Consider the following 26,238-nt stretch of genomic DNA (forward strand, 5'->3'; position numbering starts at 1 on the left):
ATAACTAGAGATTTTGCATTGTAAATTTCACTTGCACTGGTATCTGATGATGGAAAAACTACTACTATTCATTTCTTCAACACACCAGCCACTATTCTAAGTGTTAGAAACAAAATGGAGAATAAAGACATAATGCCTTCCTCTGCTAACTTACAGTCTAGCTGGGCGGATAAGTAAAATGACATTCAGAAAGAATGGGAAGTGCTTTGATAGGCAAAATGCTGTGGGAATATGCTGGAAAGATACCTAACCCAGTTTTAGATCAGACTTCCCACAAAATTGACCTTTGAAATAATCTCTAAAGGTGTGGTAATTGGGCGAACCAGGAAAATGTAGCAATAGAGAAGCCAAAGGAAGAGAAAGCGCTTCCAGGAATGATAAACAATGCTAAAAGCTTCAGGGAAAAGAATTGAAAAGTGAATTTGGAATTAACAGTAAGTGTGCTGATGATCCTGGAAATTATTTCAAGTAGCGTGGTAAGATGGGAAACCACATTGCATTGGCTGAAGAGTCACTGACTTGAAGGTGAGAAAGGACATGGAGGCAGTAAGTACACAGATTTACTCTTCTAAAGGAAGTTTGGCTATAGAAGTGACAGGACAAGAAAGCAAAACAAAACAGTATTGGTTAGAAAGTCAAAGAGTTATGGAAACTATGCCAAATGTTATGAAAAGTATAATCATGAGGAAGCTAGGACTTCTTTTTTCATAGTTTTATAGACTAATAGAGAAGGATAATTTTAACTTCTTAAGTTTACAAGTGAATGTGACCTGAGATTCTTCACTGAAGCTTTATTAATTGAATGGGTGATTGCTTTACTTACATCATGTAACTTCCATGTTTCAGTCTGTACCACTTTCCTCAAACACCGATGCTTGCCTTTTTTTAGTGTGTATCTTCAGTACCATTATCATTTTAGACAGCAGCTTTATCTTTATACAGTGCCACATGAAAACAGGTTTTTAAATAAAGCTTCTGGTAGCTTAGTTCGGAGTTAGCTATCCTATCCTAGGTGGTTATCTTTAAAAACAATTGCCTGAGACTTTGGAGCACATTTTAAATTCATAGATTCCCCCCCCACACCCTTGTGTGTGGCCAGTTCTTAACCCTGGCAACAGTTACTCACTTTATTATTATGTTTTGAATCAAAGCCTAAGATCTAGTTGTCCTAACCCCTCACTCTACTAGGAGCTAAAACTTGAGCTATCATATCTCATTTTTATGAAGTAATAAATAAGATGTCTTAGGTAGATAAAGGCAAAATGAATATTGTGAAGAGTAGTCTGTCCCCTACCCCTGAGGCACCTCTGAATCTCTGTACTCCTGGGGACACTGAAAACATCTGCTCTGAGTCCAACCTTATCTTCCTTTTTAACCCATTCAGTTTTACAGATGAGGAAACTGATCCCTTGATTATTTGGTCAGTTTTTATAAACAAAATGGCTTCAACTTTAGAGATTACATGGCAACTTCTGATGGAGGGAAGTTAATTCTTTATGTTTTCTTCCTGCCATTTAACATTAGTTACTCTGTATGTAAAATGGCAAGAGATAAATGAAACCTTTAAAAGTGTTTTTTTTTTCAATTCTTTTTCTTCAAGGTCATTACCTTTTTTTAAATTTATTTATTTTTATTTTTTTGAAGAACATTATGTTTACTAGGCTCTCCCCTACCCCAAGTCCCCCTGACAAACCCCATTACAGTCACTGTCCATCAGCATAGTAAGATGTTGTGGAATCACTGCTTATCTTCTCTGTGTTGCAAAGCCCTCCCCTTTCCCCCACTCCCCACATTATACATGCTAATCATAATACCTCCTTTCTTTTTCCCCTGCCCTTATCCGTCCCTACCCTCCCATTCTCCCCAGTCTCTTTCCCTTTGGTAACTGTTAGTCCATTCTTGGGTTCTGTGATTCTGCTGCTATTTTGTTCCTTCAGTTTTTCTTTTGTTCTTATACTCCACAGATGAGTGAAATCATTTGGCATTTGTTTTTCTCCGCTTGGCTTTTTTCACTGAGCATAATACCCTCTAGCTCCATCCATGTTGTTGCAAATGGTAGGATTTGTTTTCTTCTTATGGCTGAATAATATTCCATTGTGTATATGTACCACATCTTCTTTATCCATTCTTCTACTGATGGACACTTAGGTTGCTTCCATTTCTTGGCTATTGTAAATAGTGCTGCGATAAACATAGGGGTGCATCTGTCTTTTTCAAACTGGAGTGCTGCATCCTCAGGGTAAATTCCTAGAAGTGGAATTCCTGGGTCAAATGGTAAGCCTATTTTGAGCATTTTGAGGAACCTCCATATTGCTTTCCACAGTGGTTGAACTAATTTACATTCCCACCAGCAGTTTAGGAGGGTTCCCCTTTCTCCGCAACCTTGCCAACATTTGTTGTTGTCTGTCTTTTGGATGGTGGCCATGCTTACTGGTGTGCGGTGATATCTCATTGTGGTTTTAATTTGCATTTCTCTGATAACTAGTGATGTGGAGCATCTTTTCATGTGTCTGTTGGCCATCTGAATTTCTTCTTTGGAGAACCATCTGTTCAGCTCCTCTGCCCATTTTTTTAATTGGATTATTTGCTTTTTGTTTGTTGAGGTGTGTGAGCTCTTTATATATTTTGGATGTCAAGCCTTTATTGGATCTGTCATTTATGAAAATATTCTCAAGGTCACTACTTTTTATTGTAGGTAATATTTCATATGTTTTTAGTGTATTCTTAATCAGATTTAGTTATACTATAAACAGGGATAAGTTTGATGACTACATAATCTGATCCCCTGAGTCAGGGAAAGGCCTACGGAGCTAAGTAGGAAAGCACAAGGGAGTAAGGGAACAACTATGTCAAAGAAGAAGGTGGGAAAGAGAAGTAAGACAGGATGATACTCACAAATTTATCTCATTTAGTTTTGTCTTCTCTTTAATTAGAAAAGTTATTGCAAGGAAGTCTCTAAAGAATAACAAGTTTTCTTTTTATGTTACCTTACAATGGGCCCTGTTCTAGAGGTGCCAAAGGCAGAGCTGTTACTTACAATGATTACTTAGTGATAACCATTGTGACCTTTAATCTCTAAGTTTTAAATTTGAGAAAAAAATAAAGCACATGAGGATGTATATAGGTTTTTAAGTTATAAATAAAACATTTTAGAATTGTTGATATATTACTCTACTCTGTCCTTTACACAATGCCTCTTCTCATTACAGCATTGATCTGGCCACAAGTCAGTGCCAGATCTCCTTCACTGGTTGGGGTTTAATGAGAGTAGATTCTTCTGTTTCTCAGTTTTTTTTTAATGGACAAGAATATTGATTTCCAAAATATTTACCTTCACTTGTTTTGTGAGTTAGAATTATTTTCAGTCTGAATAGCACCATATTTTATACTTGATAAGTATTTTCTATATTGTTTGGTCTGTAAAACTAGTCTTAGGATTCTAATAGTTTCTTACATAGCTGCTTCTAGTCATTTTTTATGTAGTTGATTATGCTATAATACAAAATTTTGTATCCTGACTATTTGTATCTAATAAGTAACATTAGAAATTTCATAAGCTTATTTCAAATAATAGCTAAGTAGAAAATGTAATGGAATAAAAAGTAACACTTATGTGAGCCACAAAAAGAATAAAATAGCTAGGAATGAACTAATAAACTTGGCAAGAAATGGAAAAGATTTATATGAAAACTTAAATACTAAGGGAGAGAAAAGGATGATGAGTATTTGGAAAGATATAATAATAATAAGGTAAGTGAAAAAGAAAATTTGATGGGGGCTGGAGGGAACTATACCTACCAAGTACAAGAATAGTCATTGCAGTGGAACAGGACAGAGTCAAATATGCACAAGGAGAGAGTTTAGTGTATTACATAGGAGGCATTTCATATAACATGGATTATTCAATAAATGGTGTTAAACAACTTGGTAGCCATCTGAAGTGGAAACTCAGATTCCTACTTAACTCTTTACATGAAAGTTAATTAATTTAGAAGCCATAAATTTTTAAAGAAATAGCATTTTGCTACATATAAATAAAGAGCTTCTGCATGACAACAAAATGTGAGCATTCAAAATTGAAACTGGAAGGAAATAGTTTCCGTAACTTAAAAATGGCTGATTTACTAAGTAAGTAAAAATCCCCACAACACCATGGAGGTGGAGGGAGGAAACAGTGGAAAATGTGCAAAGTGGGTGAAGAGAGTGCATAGAAAACAAAATATAGAGCCTTACATCTTTTTCCAAATGTTTAAACCTAACTCATAATAAAAAAATCAAAATCAAAACTAATAAAATTCATTTTCACCTGATAAATAGGCAAGATCAGGAGTTGAATAATACGCTTTGTTGGCATGGGTATGGGAAACCAAGTTCTCTCGAACACTAAATATTGCTATAGCCTCTTTGAACTAAACCTGGTAATAATCTGTCAAATAACAAATGTATAACTGTTACAGTTGAACTTGTACAAAGTTGTCCTAAGATAAATTCACATGATCACAGAGATGTGTATATAATCATGCAGTAGCAAACGAGGAAAAAAACTGTGTAATTTATTGTCCATCAATAGTAGACAGTTTAAATAAGTTGTGCTACCTTCATAGAGACAACCAAAAAGAGGTGGACCCATGTGTACCAATGTAGAACACCATCAGAAATTAAATAGTAATAGTAAAACCAAATGCAGAAGAGTGTGTGATACTCTTACTGTGTGTGTGTGTGTGTGTGTGTGTGTGTGTGTGTGTGTGTGTGTACCCATGTACATTAGAACATCTCTGGAAGAACATGTAAGGTATTGGAAATTGTGGTTATTTCTGGGTAGAGAAGTAGAAGACAGGGATGGGAATGAGGAAGACTTAATTTTCAACATAAATTCATACTGTTAAATAATTGTTCTTAACCATATTTAAGTGAATAATAATTTTATTAAAATAATTTAAAGTAAATATTGTGTACTTAAATCATGTAGTAGTAAATACTGTAAAATATTCTTTAACTAAAATATGGTACCAATATTTGTCTTTTTAAAACAGTTCTCTTGACTCTAATATTATTTAAAGTACTTAATATCCCATTATTCAATACAGTATACTTCATTTAACCATCTTTCAAATAGTATTTCAAATCATATATGTAATATAAGATTAGACCCACATGTTACTATTATTCTCAGCTATCTTAATCTTTTGATTTCCCTAAGATTTTATTTTCTAGGTTAGCTATATTCCGTGAAGCTCCATGCAGCCTGGTGAAGTCCCATATTTGGGTGACATTTTTTAGATGTTTTAATGAGATGTAATTCACATACCATACAATTCACCTATTTAAAGTGGTTTTAGTATAGTCACAGAGTTGTGCAGCTATTACCACAGTTAATTTTAGAACATTTAATAGCCCCAAAAAGAAACCCCGTATCTTCTTACAGTCACTTCCTGTTGTTTTCCCCGATCCCTGAAGCACTAGGCAACCACTTAACCCACTTTCTTTCACTTTCTTTCTCTATGTATTTTCTGATTCTGGACCTTTCAGATAAATGGGATTAGACAATGTGTGGTCTTTTGTGATTGGTTTCTTCCCTTTAGCGTAGTGTTTTCAGGGTTCACCCATGTTTTAATGAAAATCAATTCTTCGTTAATTTTTACGGAAGAATAGTAGTTCATTAAATGGATATTCTGCCTTTTGTTTATCCATTTATTAGTTGATGGGAATTTGGGTTGTTTCCATCTTGGACTATTATGGATAATTGTGCTATGAACATTTGAATACAAGTTTTTGTGTGGAGATGTGTTTTCATTTCTTTTGGGAATTGCCAGATCATATGGTAACTCTATGTTCATAAATTTTTTGAGAAACTGTCAAGAGTGTCTTCCAAAATTGCTGTATCTTTTCCTTTCCACCATCAGTGTATGAGAGTTAAATTTCTCCACATTCTTGCCAATGCTTGTTACTGTCTCTCTTTTTGATTATAGCCATCCCTATAGGTACGAAGTGGTTTCTCGTTATGGTTTTGATTAACAATTCCCTGATGGCTAAGGATATTGAACATCTCATATGCTTATTGGTACACAGCATATTCTTACATTGAATGCAAACCCATTATCTGCCTTGCCTAAAAATTGTAAATATCTGCTGTTAGAGGCATTGCTCACTAATGACATGTCTTGTGTTGAATGTATTTGCATATCTAGATTTCACAACCCAGAAGTTCATTTTAGGAGCCCATCTAGTTTTATCAAATTGGACATTTTAACCACTATGAGTATTGTGACCTAATGGAGCTTGTTGAATCACTGTGTATAGTGATTTTTCTGATAATGTCTTTACAAGTCCATGTGTTATTTTTGTTGCAGTATTTCACTGGCCTTGAATGTGGACATAAGTTTTGTATGCAGTGCTGGAGTGAATATTTAACTACCAAAATAATGGAGGAAGGCATGGGACAGGTAAAGATGCCAATTTGTTTTTTAGTTTTTTTGTTGAGTTTCCTGCAGTGTTTAGTCACTTGCACAAATACGAACAGGTAAAACATTCTGGATTATGAATTGCATAGGTCACTTTTTTCTAGATTAAAACAAATTGATAATTTAAGGCTTTTTTCTATTTACAATGTGGTGATCCAGTTAAAGCTCCAGTCCAGGTAATGTTTTCTTAGCAGGCATTAACATTTGTATATGTAAGTCTAAATAAACTTTTTGAGCAATTTCATCCATTCTGGTGCTTTTGCCTTTCATGTTTTATATTGAAAAAGCAGTTATTCAGGTCAGCCGTTCTACTTACCCTGCAGTGATAAACACACACATATACATTTCCTTTAAGAAAAAGGAAACAGTTAAGATCCTATAAATATTTAGGTATCCTCTGAACCTAGCAGTGCCTGGCGATGGTAAGCATTCAGTAAATATTTGTTGAATGAAGACATAGTTTAAATTTCAATCTTTTTCAGACTATTTCGTGTCCTGCTCATGGTTGTGATATCTTAGTGGATGACAACACAGTTATGTAAGTATTTTTGATAGATTCTGCATGTTGAATACTGGTTAGTTGGTTAAGTCAAATTAATTTTCACTTAGCATCTCAGGTGAAAATTTTGCTAAAGAAATATTCTAATCTACATTCCTTTATAGTACAAAAGCCCATTTGACTTGGTTGAATGCCGAATCACTATTCTAGTAAATTCGCCAAATATGATAGCTAGATTTCATGAACCTCGGAATTGGAGAATAGGAAATGGTATTATGCCAGATCCTCTGGGAAGCAGATGCCAAGATAGATTTAAAAAGGAAGGAGCTAGATGGTGGGTTAGCATTTGGGCAGGCTAAAGAGGAGGAGGAGCAGAAATAGACAGATCTTGTTGCCGATCTGACACGTGTTAAAGGAGAGAAGGAAGAAGGATTTAATAGAAAGAGACTCAAACTGTGATGCAGTTGTGAGAGTCACTGGCAGCCCTGTGGGGAGCTCCAGTGCATAGATTTCCCATGGAGGAATACCTCAATAAGCAGAAATGGTCAGGCCCTTGTACTCTTGCCATGCTCTGTCATTCACTGGGAGCTACCCAAGAGAAATGTGAACTCAGTTGGAACACTGCTATAGATCTTAGAGACACTACAGCTAGAGGCTGTTGGCCAACTATTCTCCTGTGAGAGGTTCTCTTTTGAAGAGAGAAAGAAACTTGAAGAAACTAGCAAAGTTAGTTGTTAAACCTGGGGTAAAGTTCCAGGTTGCTTAATTCCTGAGTCAGTGCTGTTTTCATAACCTCAGCCTATCTAACTGACTTCACCTTAGGAGGATGAATATATTGAGGGCCTCAACGACGCACAGACAAATTGTGTAATTAATCCTGGATAATTGCCTGCATAGAAAGATATGTCTTGTGTTTAAGCACTGGGATTTGAAGGTAATAAAAGTAAAAGCAACCATGAACTCTAAGGAGCAAATTTCTTAACCTAATAAAACCATAAATTGATTTAACCAGCACACTTTATAAAGCTCACTGATTCCATTTTTATTAACCTCAACCTACTTTGGTTTTACTAAAACATTTATTTTCGTTGTCAGCTCTCTGTTAATACTGTTCTGATCTTTCAATAAATTTTGTTTCCATTGTTTTAAGCTAGCAAAAATAAGCCATGTATCCTCTTGAAGTACCATCATTGTTCCAGTTGTCTTTATTTTGTACCCTGATACTTTCAAATTCATTGTATTCTATCATGAGTACATCAGTTTCATCAGTACAGATTTCCCAATACATTTTATCAGTATAGGCCATTATATCTTTTATCCATATAGCAGTATTTATGAGCAGCCTATTTAGACATATGACCAGGAGAACAAAAAAATTAGATACATTTCTTTTGCCAAAGGGGTTCATAATTATGATGACTAAAATGCAGAGTTTAAGTTTTTATATTTAAAAATGTGTATAAAGTACAGTTAGAAAAAAGCAAATTATTCCACCTAAAGAGTTCAGGGAGATTTGACTTCAAAAGTAATATAAAAGAGGTAAAAATTTGGGTTGAAGGGGTGGAGGGTAAGATTGCTTAAAGAAAGAATGCCAGTATTTTTTAAAAAGGTCATAAACTTGTCTATTCAGTATTCTAGAGCAGAAAGTTGCAGATTATTAGAAATGAAGGATTAAAGAGTTTATGAGGGAGCCAAGATGGCGGCGTGAGTAGTTTAACAGAAATCTCCTCCCAAAAACATACATATTTTTGAAAATACAACAAATGCAACTATTCCTAAAAGAGAGACCAGGAGGATACAGTGCAACAGCCAGGATACATCTACATCTGCGAGAACCCAGAGCCTCAAAAAGGGAGTAAGATAAAAGCTGTGGCCTGGCAGGACCCGAGCACCCCTCCCCACCCCAGCTTCCTGGCGGGAAGAAAGGAGTTGGAGTGAGGAGGGAGTGAAAGCCCAGGACTGCTGAACAACCAGCTCTGGTACTCTGCACTGGGAGCGTGCACACATAGTGCACAGTGTGCTGGATATTAGAGAAATGGAAGGGCAAAATCAGCTAGCAGGTTCCCACAAACAGCTCCCCTGAAACAAAAGAAAAGTGAGTGCTTTTTGAAAGTCTTAAATGGACAGGGACCTCATAGCTGGATGTAATCATCCCAGCACACTCAGCCTAGCAGTTGGGAATCCTGGGGAACTTCAGGCAACCTAACATCCTAGGCAGCAGCGCAGCTCTGAAGCCCCTCACAGCAATAAGCAGCCAGCCAGTCGTTCCCCCAGCCGGCGGGGACCCCGACAAAACAGCCCAGTAGGGTGCGAGCTGGCGGCAGCAGCCAAGGGAGCAGCCAAGGGAGCCGGCAGCAGTGGACAGACCAACCTGGGAGCAGCCCGCGTGAGCCGGCGGCGGTGGTGACAGTGGCCAAGCGAGCAGCCTGTGAGACCACGCTGAGGTGGCTGAGCTCGTGGCCCGGAAGCAGCCCATGCAAGCCTGCAGTAGCAGCAGCCAAGTGACACGGGAGCAACCGTGCCCCCAGAACCCGCCCAGAATCTCCTACCGGTGCACAGCCGCCGCGGCCAGACCCAAAGGCCACCGCCAGCACAGAGTTGCCCAGTGGGAGCGCCGCTTTTGCGGGAGAGCACACCCGGTGTGCCTGCCACTTCCCGCAGGGCTCCGTGCTACCCTGACGGAGACCCCACCCACAGCAGCTTAGGGTATTAACCCGGAGGCTGCTCCAGGATTAAGGGTAACCGACACAGGTGGTGGAGGAGGGCAAGGTGACAAGCAAGCAGGAAAAGACTTGGTTTTCCCAGCTGACACATGCGCCACCTGCCTATAGCTATCTCTATCACCACGAAAAGGAAGAAGAATTTGGTCCAGTCCAGAATTACCCAGACAACCTCTGAAAGAGAGCCTGGGGAGATAGATTTAACTAATCTCCCCGAAAAAGAATTCAAAATAAAGGTCATAACCATGCTGATGGATCTACAGAGAAATATGCAAGAGTTAAAGGATAAAGTTGGGAGGCAGAAAACAAATAAAACAATCTCTAGAAGGACTTAAGAGCAGACTGGATGAGGTGCAAGAGGCTGTTAATGGAATAGAAATCAGAGAACAGGAAGACAGGGAAGCTGAGGCACAGGGAGATAAAAGGATCTCCAGGAATGAAAGAATATTAAGAGAACTGTGTGACCAATCAAAACGGAACAATATTCATATTATAGGGGTACTAGAAGAAGAGAGAAAAAGGAATAGAAAGTGTCTTTGAAGAAATAATTGCTGAAAACTTCCCCAAACTGGGGGAGGAAATAGTCTCTCAGACCATGGAGGCCCACAGAACTCCCAACCCAAGGCACTCAAGGAGGAAAACACCAAGACACATAATACTTAAAATGGCGAAGGTCAAAGACAAGGACAGAGTATTAAAGGCAGCCAGAGAGAAAAAAGGTCACCTACAAAGGAAAACCTATTAGGCTATCATCAGACTTCTCAACAGAAACCTTACAGGCCATAAGAGAATGACATGATATATTAAATGGAGTGAAACAGAAGGGCCTTGAACCAAGAATACTGTGTCCAGCACGATTATCATTTAAATATGAAGGAGGGATTAAACAATTCCCAGACAAGCAAAACTTGAGGGAATTTGCATCCCACAAACCACCTCTACAGGGTATTTTAGAGAGACTGCTCTAGATGGGAGCACTCCTAAGGCTAAATAGATGTGGCCAGAGAAAATAAAATCACAGCAAAGAAAGGAAACCAACCAAATACTAACTAAAGGCAAAAAATAAAATCAACTACTCACAAAAGCAGTGAAAGGAAAGACAAAAGAACACAGAATAAAACACCTAACATATAAAGAATGGAGGAGGAGGAATAAGAAGGGAGAGAAATAAAGAATCATCAGACTGTGCTTATAATAGCTTAATAAGTGACTTAAGTAGACAGATAATAAAGAAGCTAACCTTGAACCTTTAGTAACCACAAATCTAAAGCCTGCAAAGGCAATAAGTACATACCTCTCGATAATCACCCTAAATGTAAATGGACTGAATGCACCAATCAAAAGACACAGAGTAACAGAATGGATAAAAAAGGAAGACCCATCTATATGCTGCTTACAAGAGACTCACCTCAAACCCAAAGACATACACAGACAAAAAGTCAAGGGATGGAAAAAGATATTTCATGCAAACAACAAGGAGACAAAAGCAGGTGTTGCAGTACTAGTATCAGACAAAATAGACTTCAAAACAAAGAAAGTAACAAGAGATAAAGAAGGACATTACATAATGATAAAGGGCTCAGTCCAACAAGAGAATATAACCATTATAAATATCTATGCACCCAATACAGGAGCACCAACATATGTGAAACAAATACTAACAGAATTAAAGGAGGAAATAGAATGCAATGCATTTGTTCTAGGAAACTTCAACACACCACTCACTCCAAAGGACAGATCCACCAGACAGAAAATAAGTAAGGACACAGAGGCACTGAACAACACATTAGAACAGATGGACTTAACAGACATCTACAGAACTCTACACCCAAAAGCAGCAGGATACACATTCTTCTCAAGTGCACATGGAATATTCTCCAGAATAGACCACATACTAGGCCACAAGAAGAGCCTCAGTAAATTAAAAAAGACTGAAATTCTACCAACCAATTTGTCAGACCACAAAGGCTTAAAACTAGAAATAAATAGCACAAAGAAAGCAAAAAGGCCCAGAAACACATGGAGGCTTAACAACATGCTCCTAAATAATCAGTGGATCAATGACCAAATTAAAACAGAGATCAAGCAATATATGGAAACAAATGACACCGACAGTATAAAGCCCCAACTTGTGTGTGATGCAGTGAAAGCAGTTCTAAGAGGAAAGTATATAGCAATCCAGGTCTATCTAAAGAAGGAAGAACATTCCCAAATGAATAGTCTAAAGTTACAATTACCGAAACTGGAAAAAGAAGAAGAAATGAGGCCCAAAGTCAGCAGAAGGAGGAACATAATAAAGTTCAGAGAAGAATTAAATAAAATTGAGAACAATAAAACAATAGAAAAAAATCAATGAAACCAAGAACTGGTTCTTTGAAAAAATAAACAAAATAGATAAGCCCCCAGCCAGACTTACTAAGAGAAAAAGAACATCTACACACATCAACAGAATCAGAAATGTAAAAGGAAAAATCACGACAGATCCCACAGAAATAGAAAAAATTATTAGAGATTACTATGGAAATCTATATGCTAACAAGCTGCAAAACCTAGAAGAAATGGACAACTTCGTAGAAAAATACAACCAGCCAAGACTGACCAAGGAAGAAACATAAAATCTGAACAGACCAGTTACCAGCAAATAAGTTGAATTGGCAATCAAAAAACTACACAGGAAAAAAAACCTCTGGGCCAGATGGGTTGACTGCAGAATTTTGTCAGACATATAGAGAAGACATAATACCCACTCTCCTTAAAGTTTTCCAAAGAATAGAAGAGGAGGGAGTACTTCGAAACTCATTCTATGAAGCCAGCATCACTCTAATACCAAAACCAGGGAAAGACCTCACAAAAAAAGAAAATTACAGACCAATATACCTCATGAACATAGATGCAAAAATACTCAACAAAATATTAGCAAACCAAATTAAAAAATACATCAAGAGGTTCATACACCATGATTAAGTGGGATTCATCTCAGGGATGCATGGATGGTACAACATTCAAAAATCTATCAACATCATCCACCACATCAACAAAAAGAAAGACAAAACCCACATGATTATCTCCATGGATAGTGAAAAAACTTCCGACAACATTCAACATCCATTCATGATAAAAACTCTCAACAAAATGGGTATAGACAGCAAGTACCTAAACATAATAAAGGCCATATATGAAAAACCCACAGCCAACATCTTATTTAACAGTGAGAAGATGAAAGCTTTTTCTCTAAGATCAGGAACAAGACAAGGATGCCCACTCTCCCCACTGTTTTTCAATATAGTACTGGAGGTCCTAGCAACAGCAATCAGACAAAACAAAGAAATAAAAGGCATACATATTGGTAAAGAAGTCAAACTGTCACTATTTGCTGATGACATGATATTGTACATAAAAACCCTAAAGACTCCACTCCAAAACTACTAGAACTAATATCTGAATTCAGCAAAGTTGCAGGACACAAAATTAATACACAGAAATCTGTTGCATTCCTATACACTAATGATGAATTAACAGAAAGAGAAATCAGGAAAACAATTCCATTCACAATTGCATCAAAAAGAATTAAATACCTAGAAATAAACCTAACCAGTGAAGTGAAAGACCTATACCTTAAAAAGTACAAGACACTCTTAAGAGGACACTAACAAATGGAAACTCATTCTATGCTCTTGGCTATGAAGAATTAATATTGTCAAAATGGCTATCCTGCCTAAAGCAGTCTACAGATTCAGTGCAATGCCTGTCAAAATAACAACATTCTTCAATGAACTGGAACATATAGTTTTAAAATTCATATGGAACCACCAAAGACCCTGAATAACCAAAGCAATCCTGAGAAGGAAGAATAAAGCAAGGGGCATCTCGCTTCCCAACTTCAAGCTCTACTATAAAGCCACAGTAATCAAGACAATTTGGTACTGGCACAAGAATGGTCAATTAATATATGATAAAGGAGCCATGGACATACAGTGTGGAAATGACAGCCTCTTCAACAGCTGGTGTTGGCAAAACTGGACAGCTTCATATAAGAGAATGAAACTGGATTATTGTCTAATCCCATACACAAAAGTAAATTTGAAATGGATCAAAGACCTGAATGTAAGTCAATGAAACCATAAAACTCTTAGAAAAAAACATAGGCAAAAATCTCTTGGACATAAACATGAGCAAGTTCTTCATGAACATATCTCCCTGGGCAAGGGAAACAAAAACCAAAATGAAGAAGTGGGGCTATATCAAGCTGAAAAGCTTCTATACAGCATAGGACAGCACCAAGAGAACAAAAAGGCATCCTTCAGTATGGGAGAATATATTCATAAATGACAGATCCGATAAAGAGTTGACATCCAACTCCTCAACATGCTCCTCAACAAACAAAAAGCAAAAAATCCAACTAAAAAATGGGCAGCGGAGCCTAACAGACAGTTCTCCAAAGAAATTCAGACAGCCAACAGACACATGAAAAGATGACCCACATCGCTAGTCATCAGAGAAATGCAAATTAAAACCACAGTGCGATACACACCAGGAAGGATCGTCACCTTCCAAAAGTCAGACAACAACAAATGTTAGCAAGGTTGTGGAGAAAGGGGAACCCTCCTACACTGCTGGTGGGGAATGTAAACTAGTTCAACCATTGTGGAAAGCAGTATGGAGGTTCCTCAAAAAGCTCAAAATAGAAATACCATTTGACCCAGGAATCTCACTTCTAGGAATTTACCCTAAGAATGCAGCAGCCCTATTTGAAAAAGACAGATGCACCCCTATGTTTACTGCAGCACTATTTACAATAGCCAAGAAATGGAAGCTACCTAAGGGTCCATCAGTCAATGAATGGATAAAGAAAAGGTGGTACACATACACAATGGAATATTATTCAGCCATAAGAAGAAAACAAATCCTACCATTTGCAGCAACATGGATGGAGCTAGAGGGTATTATGCTCAGTGTAATATGAGCCAGGCGGAGAAAGACAAATACCAAATGATTTCATTCATATGTGGAGTATAAGAACAAAGAAAAACTGAGGGAACAAAGCAACAGCAGAATCACAGAACCCAAGAATGGACTAACAGCTACCAAAGGGAAAGGGACTTGGGAGGATGGGTGGGAAGGGAGGGAGAAGGGATGGGGGAAAGGGGGCATTACAATTAGCATGTATAATGTAGGTGGGGGGTGCATGGGGAGGGCTATGCAACACAGGGAAGACAAATAGTGATTCTGCAGCATCTCACTTCACTAATGGTCAGTGACTGTGATGGGGTATGTGGGGGGGGCACTTGGTGATGGGGGGAGTCTAGTAAACATAATGTTCCTTATGTAATTGTAGATTAATGATACCAAAATAAAAAAATAAAAAGAGTTTATAGCGATGAGTTTCATCAGAGAAGGTTGTTACGACTGATAGTAAGGTTTGCATTTTCATATAACTTTCATGGTGTAGTGTAGGGTAGTTCAGAATGGTGAGGCAGTTAGGCACTGAGATGTAGTTAAAAGGCTTTTGTTAGATGAAATTTTATGTGAGAGGAAATGGAAAAAATATTTCCAACACATAAATCAGTATAAGAAATGTAAATGGTCTTAAACATTAGCTGTTACGTCTAAATGAATATAACCCAAAATTCAGCACTACCAACTTATTAAATACTTTTTTTTGCACTTCACATTGGTAAAGATTAAAGATGGGTAATTTTTAATATGAAAGAGAATATAGTTCAGTAGGGAATATTGTAACCTTTTTTTTCTGTATTAAAAATTTTTTTTATATCATTAATGAATAATTACTTGAACAACTTTATGGTTACTAGACTCCCCCCATTTGAAGTCCCTCCCACATACCCCATTACAGTCACTGTCCATCAGCGCATTAAGTCGCCACAGAATCACTACTTGTCTTCTCTGTATATACTGCCTTTCCCATGTCCCCCACCCCCTACATTATGTGTGCTAATTGTAATGCCCTGTTTTCCCCCTTATCTCTCCCCACCCACCCTCCCCAGTCCCTTTCCCTTTGGTAACTGTTAGTCCATTCTTGGGTTCTGTGAGTCTGCTATGTTGGAACCTTTTTGTAATGCAGTTTGACAGTTTGTAAAAATTTATATGCTTTTTGGCTTTTCATCCAATCGTTTTGTCACTTTGAATATGACGTTCCCTGCCTTCTAGCATGCTGTTTTTAAGTCAACTGTTAATCATGTTGTTGGCCCTTATTTGCGGCTTTCAGTATTTGCTGTGTCCTTGGCTTAAGGCAGTTTGACTGATACATCTAGATGTGGATCTCTTTGTGTTTATCGTCTTTGGTGATTCTTGAGCTCTTTGGATATGCAGCTTTGTGCATCATAGACAACTTTGAGAATTCTCAGAATAGAATTTTAACAGTGATACCAACTGGGGGTTTGGGGATTCAGAGGAAGGATTTTTATTTTTCACCTTAAATAGCTGTGTACTCTTGATATAAATCTCCTATTTTCAGTCTTTTAAATAAATAAATCCTTTCTTTTAGAATTAAAAAAGTTAATTGAGAGAGTGTGCTGTTTTGATGTTTAATCTTAAGGTCCAGTAACTAAAATGTGCTCAAAATTTTATTTTCTTAGTTTGAAAAGAACGGAATCCTTCCCAATCATGGTATTATCATTTTTAAGTTTCCAATTCAGTAGGTTAAAAATAGGTTCTTATTTTAATTTGAATTAAACTCATTTGGGACTTAAATTGAAACTGAAGCTCAGTTCTTTCCTTTATACACTCCCCTTTCACTATATACACTCCCTTTAGGCATACTTTGGAATTTCCCAAATTTCTATTTCCACATCAACACTCTCCTGGGACCCATATCCCCACTGCCTGTCAGACATCTTTATATGTATATTGCTTAGGCTTTATCTTGTTCATCCCTTTCCTCAAGACGTATACCCCTATAACCCGCTCAAGTTGAAGCCAGCTTTTTTTGCTTATGTACCTTATGTTCATGAGGTGAAATCATTATCTCCCTCAGTTCCAAATGCTGTATTAAGACTGTTTCTCTATTTTAAAATCCATAGATCCTTTAAGGTTTGTGTGTTGTCCAGTTTTCTCAACAATCCTTTATGCTTTTATCTGCTTGACTTCTTAATCACTCCCACTTAATTATTCACAGTGCTAACACCTCAACCACTGTCTTGTCTTTCTTCCAAGGCTTGCTGTCATCCAGTATGACTCAGTGCCCATATGTATAGTCTGTTCTACACCTTAGTCCTGTAGTTCCCTTGCCAGCAGTAGCAGCTTGGAGTCTAAGAATGCACATTCTCAGGCCCAACTCCAGACTTAACGCAGAAGTTCTGGGGATAGGGCCCAGCAGTCTGAACAGCAAGCTCTCCTAGTGTGGTTCTAATGCACGCTTAAGTTTAAGAACCACTGCCATAGCTTCTCATCTCCCTGATCTAATCATTTCTTGTAAAATCCACTTCATCCCAGCCATCTACCACCTGTGGCCACCACCCTGGGCCTACTGCAGATCTACTCTGACTTTGTAAAATCGTCTTTTTCTGCCTCTTTCTAAAATATTGCTCCTTGGGGTTTTGTCCAGCCCACTAATTGCTTTCACTATGTACACTCTCCTTAGGCATACTTTGGAATTTCCCAAATTTCTATTTCCACATCAACACTCTCTTGGGACCCATATCACCACTGCCTGTCGACATCTTTATATGTATATTCCTTAGGCTTTATCTTGTCCAACCCTCCTACTACCTCCAGCACTGCCAAATTAACTCATTGTTCTTGCTTCTCAGTATTAAAGAATGGCATTACTAGGTGTTGAGGACTTGCCTAAATTAGAAACTTTGTTATTTTATGCCTGATTCATATTTCTCCTGCATTTTCCAGAGTCATCCTTGTACCAAATTTTGTCCATTTCACAAATGATTACCCTTAAATTCATCCATTTCTCTCAGTTCCTACTGACAGTAACCTGATTCAGGCCATCGTCTTCTCTTAGCTGGAAGTCAGCAACCAGCTATAAAGTGACTCCCTTATACCCAGTTTCATCACCTAATTCTTCATCTCGATTGTCCTATATTGCTTACCTGTGCAGCTTCATCTTTTGCTTGTTTTTTCACACATTCTCTATTGTAACTGTGTGGAACTTAGTTTCTTGAAAGTACTATGCTTTTTATTTGCATTTAGTTTGATTTGATTTTGTTTACTTTTTTCTTTTTGTCTCTTTGTTGGCATTTTTACATGCAACATTCTCTTCTATCTTATTCTGCAGTTCCTTTAACCTACTCATCCTCTTAGTTATTCTTCAGGCCTTAGGTTAAATTTTCATTTTGGTTTGGGCAGACATTCTATGTATTAGCTCTGTATTTCCATTACCATACACTTTTGTAATTTCTTATATTCATGTCTGTATTCTTTCTTAGGCTTTAAGCTGCATGACCCAGGTCCCTATTTATGTTGACTGAATCCTTTAGTTGATTTCCATTCAGGATGTGTCACTCCAACCTTGGCAACACTACACTGAGTATTTATTCACTCGTCTCTCAGTGCTTCTTTAACTCTTAAATTCTTAAGATCAGTGATTTAATGGATTCACCTTTTTATTCCCTAGCAATGGTGTAATAGGCATGTATCTTTGAATATGTACCTAGAAACATGTTATTCTCCCTTGCTTTCATAAGCATATGTCATCATTACCACTATTGTGATTAATTTGTGCTGTGTTGCCATCAATGCTATTTGGCTAAGTGAGGCTCCTTTACACAGTGGCCTCATATGTTTATACTGCCAAAGTCAGGAAAGTAATAGTATAGTTGAAGAAATTTTCTTTGTCCCCAGATACGTCCTTTATGCTTTCATGAGATTAATGAAAATTATCTCTCTAAATTGTTTATCACTTGAGACCAAATAATTGTTCATCTATTTCTGTTCTTCCTACCAGTTAATTGGTTTTTTTGTGAATTTGTAGTTGTTCAGTGCCTGAATTTCTTTTCTGTATATAGCCAGTCTAGTAATCTTAGAGATGATAAAGGTAAACATGAACCTACTATGTCTCTAATGATCTTCAAGTAACATATTTAGTCTCATCTTGACTAATCATTAAAAGCATTAACACACCTCTGAAATTGTGATATTCTGATTAAACATTCTATGAGGTGTGTCTAAAAAACAGTATGATATATTTTCATATATGAGGTTTTAGAAACAGATAAACAGAGATGATAACTCATTGCCACTCAGCAAAATTATACCAAATGCCTTTAAAAAAGCTTTAAGTGATACATGAAGATTTTTTTAAATGAATCGTAGGATCTTAGTATAGATAATACTTACCTCTGTTGACTAATTCTCCATTTGTTGAAAGGGTTAGAAATGTTCTTTATAAAAATAGTTTGATTTAAATTAGGCAGTGTAACTCCACTGCTGTTCTTTAATAGTATTTTTTGTTCTATTAACTTTAAGCATAGCATAATACCTTACTATGCAAGATGAGGAAACTGGTCCCTCTTTGCTGTGTTGTTTGCCTTTATCTTTTCTACCTCCTAATTTCTGTTAGATGTATAATTATGTTGCCACTTCATATATTCTTTTCTATTCTGGAACAGATTCATGTTTTGTCAGGATTATTCACAAAACTGTAAACCAGTAGTTTTATAATATTTAAACTATGTAAGTAATACATAAAACCAAGTAGTTGAGTGGTTTCAGAGGGAAGTAAATGTCCTCTGAGTCTGTGCTTCTCCAAGAATGTTCCAGCCATCCAAGTCAAATTATTATTTTTTACATTCTATCAGTGTCTTAAAAATCACAAATAGGGTTGTGAAGTTGCTTTAGGCCCATAAGTGAAGTCATGTGGTTTGTATCCTCTTAAGGCAAAAGCCAAACTAAACTTTGGTATGTGTGTTAATAATCACTGTACAATAGAAAATCTTATCTTTTACATTGGAAACAGCATTCTTAATAGGTTCATTTTGCTGTGTATTGACTTTTGTTTTACTCTTTTATTAAGTTCTAAAATATATTCAGTCAGGAGTGTAAAGCACACTAAGTTTAAAAGTATGTTTATTTTACTAATCGCCCAGATCAAGGGATAGAACTTTTCCAGCATAGCAGGTCCATCCTTGCGCCCCTGTAGACAGCATCCACCTCACCCCTGCTACCTATCCTGACTTCTGCCACTGTCAGGTAGTTCTGCCTATTGTTTAACCTCATTTAAATGGAATCATGTAGCGTGTGTTCTTTTTGTGTGTACCTGCTTTAGTTAACACGTCTTTGAGATAATGCATGTTATTAGATATATGTGTGTGTTTTTAGGGTTTTTGTTGTTACTGCTATATAGTATTTAGTTCTAACAGTAGACATTTGGAGGTGTTTGGTTTTGACTACCATGAAAAAGCTACCAAGAATATTCCTATCTGTGTTTTTTGGTGGACAAGCACTAATTTCTTTTAGGCATATATACTCAGGAGTGAGATTTTTAGCTTTAGTAAATACTGTCAAATGGTTTTCTAAAGTTGTTGTGCCTCTGCTTCCCTTAGTTACAGGTGACTGCTCTAGTCCTCGTCCAACCTTGTGTCACTAGTCTTTAAAAAATTTTTTCCATTCTGGTGAGTGTATAGAGATATCTCATTGTGGTTTTAATTTGCAATTCTCTGGTAGGTGAGGATATCAAACACCTTTCCATTAGCCATTTGGATATCCCTTTTTATGAAGTGCCCATTCAAGTCACTTGCCCATTCTTAAAGTTTTGTTAGTTTATTAATTACTTTGTAAAAATTCTTTAAATATTCTAATATGTGTCTTTTGTTAAGTATATGTATTACATCTGTTTTCCCCAATATGTGGCTTCCCCTTTCTCTCTCTCAGTGATATTTTGGTAAACAGAAGTTCTCATTTTAATGGCATCTAATTCATCATTTTTTTCTATTTATGATTACTGCTATTTAAGAAATCTTTGCATACTCCAAGGTTGTATTTATTTTTAACACAGTCCATAGAGAGTTAATATGTCTTTGATAACATGTAACTTTAGAGTTTTATGTCTCAAAGGAATAAATTGAATGCCTGCCATCATTTCTTCACAGTGAAACAGAAAAACATTACTTTAGCATCCTAAGTAGGAAATTTATCACAAAAGCCAGAGAACAATGTGTTTTAAAATCCATTCTTAAGATATCAGAGCTCAAGTTCATACTGAAATAATTTCCTAGTCTCATTGAAATGCAAAATGAAATAATTTGTCAAGTTTTAGGTACGTAGACAAGGAGTAAATTACTGGTAATTATTAATTTAAAATGTTTTTGAACAATTAAGTGTAAACTTACAGATTGAAGGGAGGCAGAGAAGGGTACGGTGAGGGTTGCCGAAGCTGATTGTGGAGGGCCTTACAGGCCATTATAAGGTCTTTGGCTTTTATTCCTAGAGCCATGAGAGAATTTTGGGCAGAGGAGTGAGGTGGTCAGAGAGGGCTGCATCTGGGCCCTATACAGAGACTGTACAGCTGGTGCTGGTGTTATAAAGAGACTGTGAGTAGGAGGAGGGGTTTGGGAGACTATTAGAACAGTCCGGGTGAAAAATGATGGTTTGATCCAAGATGGTAACAGAGGGGATAGGGAGAAATAGTTGGATTTTGATTTACCTTCAAGGGAGAGTCAGAGTTAAATATAAGGGATACAAGAGAAAGAGTTAAGCCAGAGATCACTGTAAGATCATTTTAATCTTTGATTGTGATTAGATTAATTCATATAACAGTAAATGTTATATTTATTTTTAAAGACAAACTTGTGCAAAGATTTTATTATAAAAATGTTAATCACATCATAACCTTACAACCCAAATGTCCCAAAGTAGGGGAAGATGGAATGCCATTTAAAAAGGTTTATGGATTACTTTACTGCATTGGAAAATGCCTATAATGAGAAAACAAGATAAAATTATATGTACTTAAGTTCTCTATTTAAAGTTACATAGCATATATTTACAAAAAAAATCGGAAAAGGTTTAGATTCATGAAAGTGTTGAGTAATAATTTCTCCTGAGTCATAGTTAAAGGTGATTTTTAAAAAATTTTTTGTTAAGGTATGATTGATATACACTCTTATGAAGGTTTCACATGAAAACACAATGTGGTTACTACATTTACCCATATTATCAAGTCCCCACCCATACCCCAATGCAGTCACTGTCCATCAGTGCAGCAAGATACCACAGATCCACTTTTGCCTTCTCTGTGCTACACTGTTCTCCCCGTGAGCCCCCACACCATGTGTACTAAACATAATACCCCTCGGTCCCCTAATCCCCTCCCTCCCCACCTGTCCTCCCACACCCCTCCCCTTTGGAAACCACTAGTTATTCTTGGAGTCTCTGAGTCTGCTGCCATTTTGTTCCTTCAGTTTTGCTTCATTGTTATACTCCACAAATGAGGGAAATCATATGGCACTTGTCCTTCTCCCCCTGGCTTATTTCACTGAGCATAATGTCCTCTAGCTCCATTCATGTTGTTGCAAATGGTAGGATTTGTTTTCTTATGGCAGAATAGTATTCCATTGTATATATGTACCACATCTTCTTTATCCATTCATCTACAGATGGACACTTAGGTTGCTTCCATATCTTAGCTATTGTAAAAAGTGCTGCAATAAACATAGGGGTGCATATGTCTTTTTGAATCTGTGAAGTTGTATTCTTTGGGTATATTCCAAGGAGTGGGATTCCAGGGTCAAATGGTGTTTCTATTTTTAGTTTTTTGAGGACCCTCCGATTGCTTTCCACAATGGTTGAACTAGCTTACATTGCCACCAGCAAGCAGTATAAGAGGGTTCCCCTTTCTCCGCATCCTCGCCAGCATTTGTTGTTCTTAGTCTTTTTGATGCTGGCCATCCTTACTGGTGTGAGGTGATATCTCATTGTGGTTTTAATTTGCATTTCCCTGATGTTTGGTGATGTGGAGCATCTTTTCATGTGTCTGTTTGCCATCTGAATTTCTTCCTTGGAGAACTGTCTCTTCATATCCTCTGCCCATTTGTTAATTGGGTTATTTGGTTTATGGGTGTTGAGGCATGTAAGTTTTTTATATATTTTGGATGTTAACTCCTTGTCGGATATGTCATTTACAAATATATTCTCCCATACTGTAGGATGCCTTTTTGTTTTGTTGATGATGTCATTTGCCAAACAAAAACTTTTTAGTTTGATGTAGTCCCATGAGTTCATTTTTGCTTTTGTTTCCCTTGCTCGAGGAGATGGGTTCAGGAAGAAGTTGCTCATGCTTATATTCAGGAGATGTTTGACTATGTTGTCTTATAAGAGTTTTATGGTTTCATGACTTACATTCAAGTCTTTGATCCATTTCGAGTTTACTTTTGTGTATGGGGTTAAACAATAATCCAGTTTTATTCTCTTGCATGTAGCTGTCCAGTTTTGCCAACACCAGCTGTTGAAGAGGCTGTCATTTCCCCATTGTATGTCCATGGCTCTTTTATCATATGTTAATTGACCATATATGCTTGGGTTTGTATCTGGGCTCTCTAGTCTGTTCCACTGGTCTATGGGTCTGTTCTTGTGCCAGTACCAAATTGTCTTGATTACTGTGGCTTTGTAGTAGAGCTTGAAGTTGGGGAGTGTAATTGTCCCTGCTTTATTCTTCCTTCTCAGAATTGCTTTGGCTATTCCTATTCGGGGTCTTTTGTGGTTCCATATGAATTTTAGGATGATTTTCTCTAGTTCATTGAAGAATGCTTTTGGTATTTTGATAGGAATTGCATTGAATCTATAGATTGCTTTAGGCAGGATGGCCATTTTGACAATATTAATTCTGCCTATCCATGAGCACAGGATATGTTTCCATTTATTGGTATCTTTAATTTCTCTCGTGAGTGTCTTGTAGTTTTCAGAGTATAGGTCTTTCACTTTCCTGGTTAGGTTTATTCCTAGGTGTTTTATTGTTTTTTAATGCAATTGTGAATGGAATTGTTCTCATGATTTATCTCTCTGCTAGTTCATTGTTAGTGTATAGGAGTTACAAGTGATTTTTATTCTTTATATTTCTTTTTAATTGGTATCAGGAAAAAACCCTTTTGAAGAAAAGTATTTTATCACTACTCCTAAATTAAAGCATAATACTGATTTATTCAGGTGCTGTATAAACATAAGGCATGGTTTAGTACCTGGCATACTAAAAAAAGTCATGGAGTTTAAAATCTCCTGGTTTCAAATAGCATATGATTTCACTTATATGTGAAAACAAACAAAACAGAAATATACTCATAAACAGAGAACAACTTGTGATTGCTATATGGGAAAGGGGTGGAAGGTTGGATAAAATAGGTGAAGGGGGGAAATTAGAAGGTTTGGTATCTTGATCCAGGTGAAGGCTACATGAGTGTATACACATCAAAATTCATTGAGCTGTACACTAAGGTGTGTACATTTTATTATCTATACTTCAAAAAAATGTTTTTTAAAATAATAGTCACCTGGTCTCAAATCATAGCTCTCCAGTTAGCTCATTTGTAAAAATAGAAAATTACCCAAAACTCAAGGATGGCTAAATGCATCTGGCACTGTGCTCAAAATATATAGTAGGCATTTAGTAGAAGTCATTTTGTTTACCTTCATAAAGAGCAGCCTTCCACTAAGAGAGCTGGCATAACTTTTCAACATTTAGTGATGGCAACATGTTGTTGTTAAGAGAATTAGCTTATTAGAGACCAGGATGATATTTGCCTTCTTCCCTATCACCAGATAAACTATGACTTAATAACTGAGGCCCAGTAACCTTGGCCTAATAACTGTGGCTGACCTTTGTCTTCTCTTGTTAGGTTAGTCTCAGCTATTAAGAAATCATTAGGGTTTGTCACATGAGAGAAGCATTTATGGGTACTAGAAGTAAGATGATGTGTTTGGGAATCAGGGCGTTTGACTTTGGGTATGGTTCTTTCCTTAGGTTTCTTTTTTTTATGAAAATTTCACATAACATATTCACCATTTTAATTACTTTATGGTATATAATTCAGTGGCTTTAGTTTATTCATAATAGTTTTATCACTACCATATTATTGTACATCATCATCTTCATCCCCAAATGTAATTCCACACCCATTGAACAGTCATTTCCCATTACCTCCTCCTCTGAGACACTGACAGTCACTCGTCTGTGTTCTGTCTTTACTGATTTGCTAATTCTGGACATTTCATTCAAATGTCATACAGTATGTGGTGTTTTGTGTCTGGCTTCTTTAACTTAATTTTTTTAAGGCTCATCTGTGTTGTAGCATGTATTGCTACATCATTCCTTTTTATGACTGGAATTCCATTGTATGGATATACCACCTTTTGTTTCTCCATTTATGGTTCTTGGATACTTGGGTTATTTCATATTCTGTGGAAATGTTTGTGTTATTATTTGAACATTTGTATGCAAATTTTTTTATTGAACACTTTAATTCTCTTGGATATATATACCTAGAAATGGATTTGCTGGATTGTGTGATAATTCTGTGTTTAACTTGTGAGGAATCTCCAGATATGCCTACTGTTTTTACACCTCAGTTTCAGCATCTCTATTGTGAAATTGTGGAGGTTTGCTCATTTAAAATATTTATTGAACACTCTTTGGGCCAGTCACTGTGCTGGACACAAAAGAGATCCTTGCATGGGGCTTATGGTGTGGTTGGGGGTAGGAAAGCAGGAAGGCAGATATTAAATGATTATACAGATAACTGTCTTACTTAAAATTATGGTAAATTCTGTAAAGGAGAGTTGTGTATAAGGTGCCATGAGAACTGAAAGGTTTACACCTAGACTGGTATAGGGATTTGTCCAAAAAGGCCTCCTAGCGTAACAATAGATTATAGCTAAGTGAAGTAAAATAATAATAGCCGCATCTAATATTTATTGAGTGCTTACTATTTGCCAGGCACTGTTCTAGTCCTACAACTCTTATTTCTGATATCCATTTTATCATGGATTAGTAAACTGAAAAATGGAGAGGCCACAGAACTCGCCCTCAGTTTATAGCTAGTAAGTTTTGAAGCACGTAATTCCAACCTCGACTGTCCACCTCAGTACTCCACTATGATAATACTCTTTTACCTTTCCAGAAGAGGTAGCCCTGTGCAAAAGCCTCTTAGAAGGGGTGCTTACTTTTTGAAAGAATACACATGTGACAGGAGGACACTGAAAGTGGCACAAGACATGATTGGGGTCTTGTGGAAGGAGAGCAGTGGGATTAGAAACTCAAGAATCAGATGAGCCCAGATTGTACAGAACTTTCGTGTTCATTTAAAAGATTTTAATAATGTTTGACAAAGTGCATATTTGATGCAGTTCTTACTGGCTTTGTCAGTAGTTACTCTTTTTCTGCTTTAACACCATTTTCTTTTAAATACACTCCCAGGAATGTTTACCATTAAAATTAATGAAACTTAAGCTTCAGGATTCTTCACTTTTATGGGCTCCTGTGAGTTCTAGAAATTGTTGAGAAATTACTGAGTGTTCTAGGTGTCTAGATTGCAATCAGTAAGCATTTCTGGTAAATTACTAAGAAATTTCAGAAGGCCCTCAAAATTAAATATATCAA

At 36.9% G+C, this 26,238-nt stretch overlaps 1 protein-coding gene across 2 annotated transcripts in view; it reads left to right on the forward strand.

The window, feature by feature from the left end:
- The window catches only part of ARIH1 (ariadne RBR E3 ubiquitin protein ligase 1), a 125,029-nt gene that overhangs the window by 78,714 nt on the left and 20,077 nt on the right, over nt 1–26,238 (forward strand). For both annotated transcript variants that reach the window (XR_012120779.1, XM_037010100.2), the window contains exons 4-5: nt 6,351–6,443; nt 6,944–6,999. Coding sequence is in view for 1 of the 2 variants with exons in the window: in XM_037010100.2 (XP_036865995.1) it covers nt 6,351–6,443; nt 6,944–6,999 (149 nt within the window). In the remaining variant the exon portion in view is untranslated. The remainder of the gene's footprint in view (nt 1–6,350; nt 6,444–6,943; nt 7,000–26,238) is intronic.

This window comes from Manis javanica, chromosome 8 (assembly GCF_040802235.1).
Source record: "Manis javanica isolate MJ-LG chromosome 8, MJ_LKY, whole genome shotgun sequence".
NCBI lineage: Eukaryota > Metazoa > Chordata > Mammalia > Pholidota > Manidae > Manis > Manis javanica.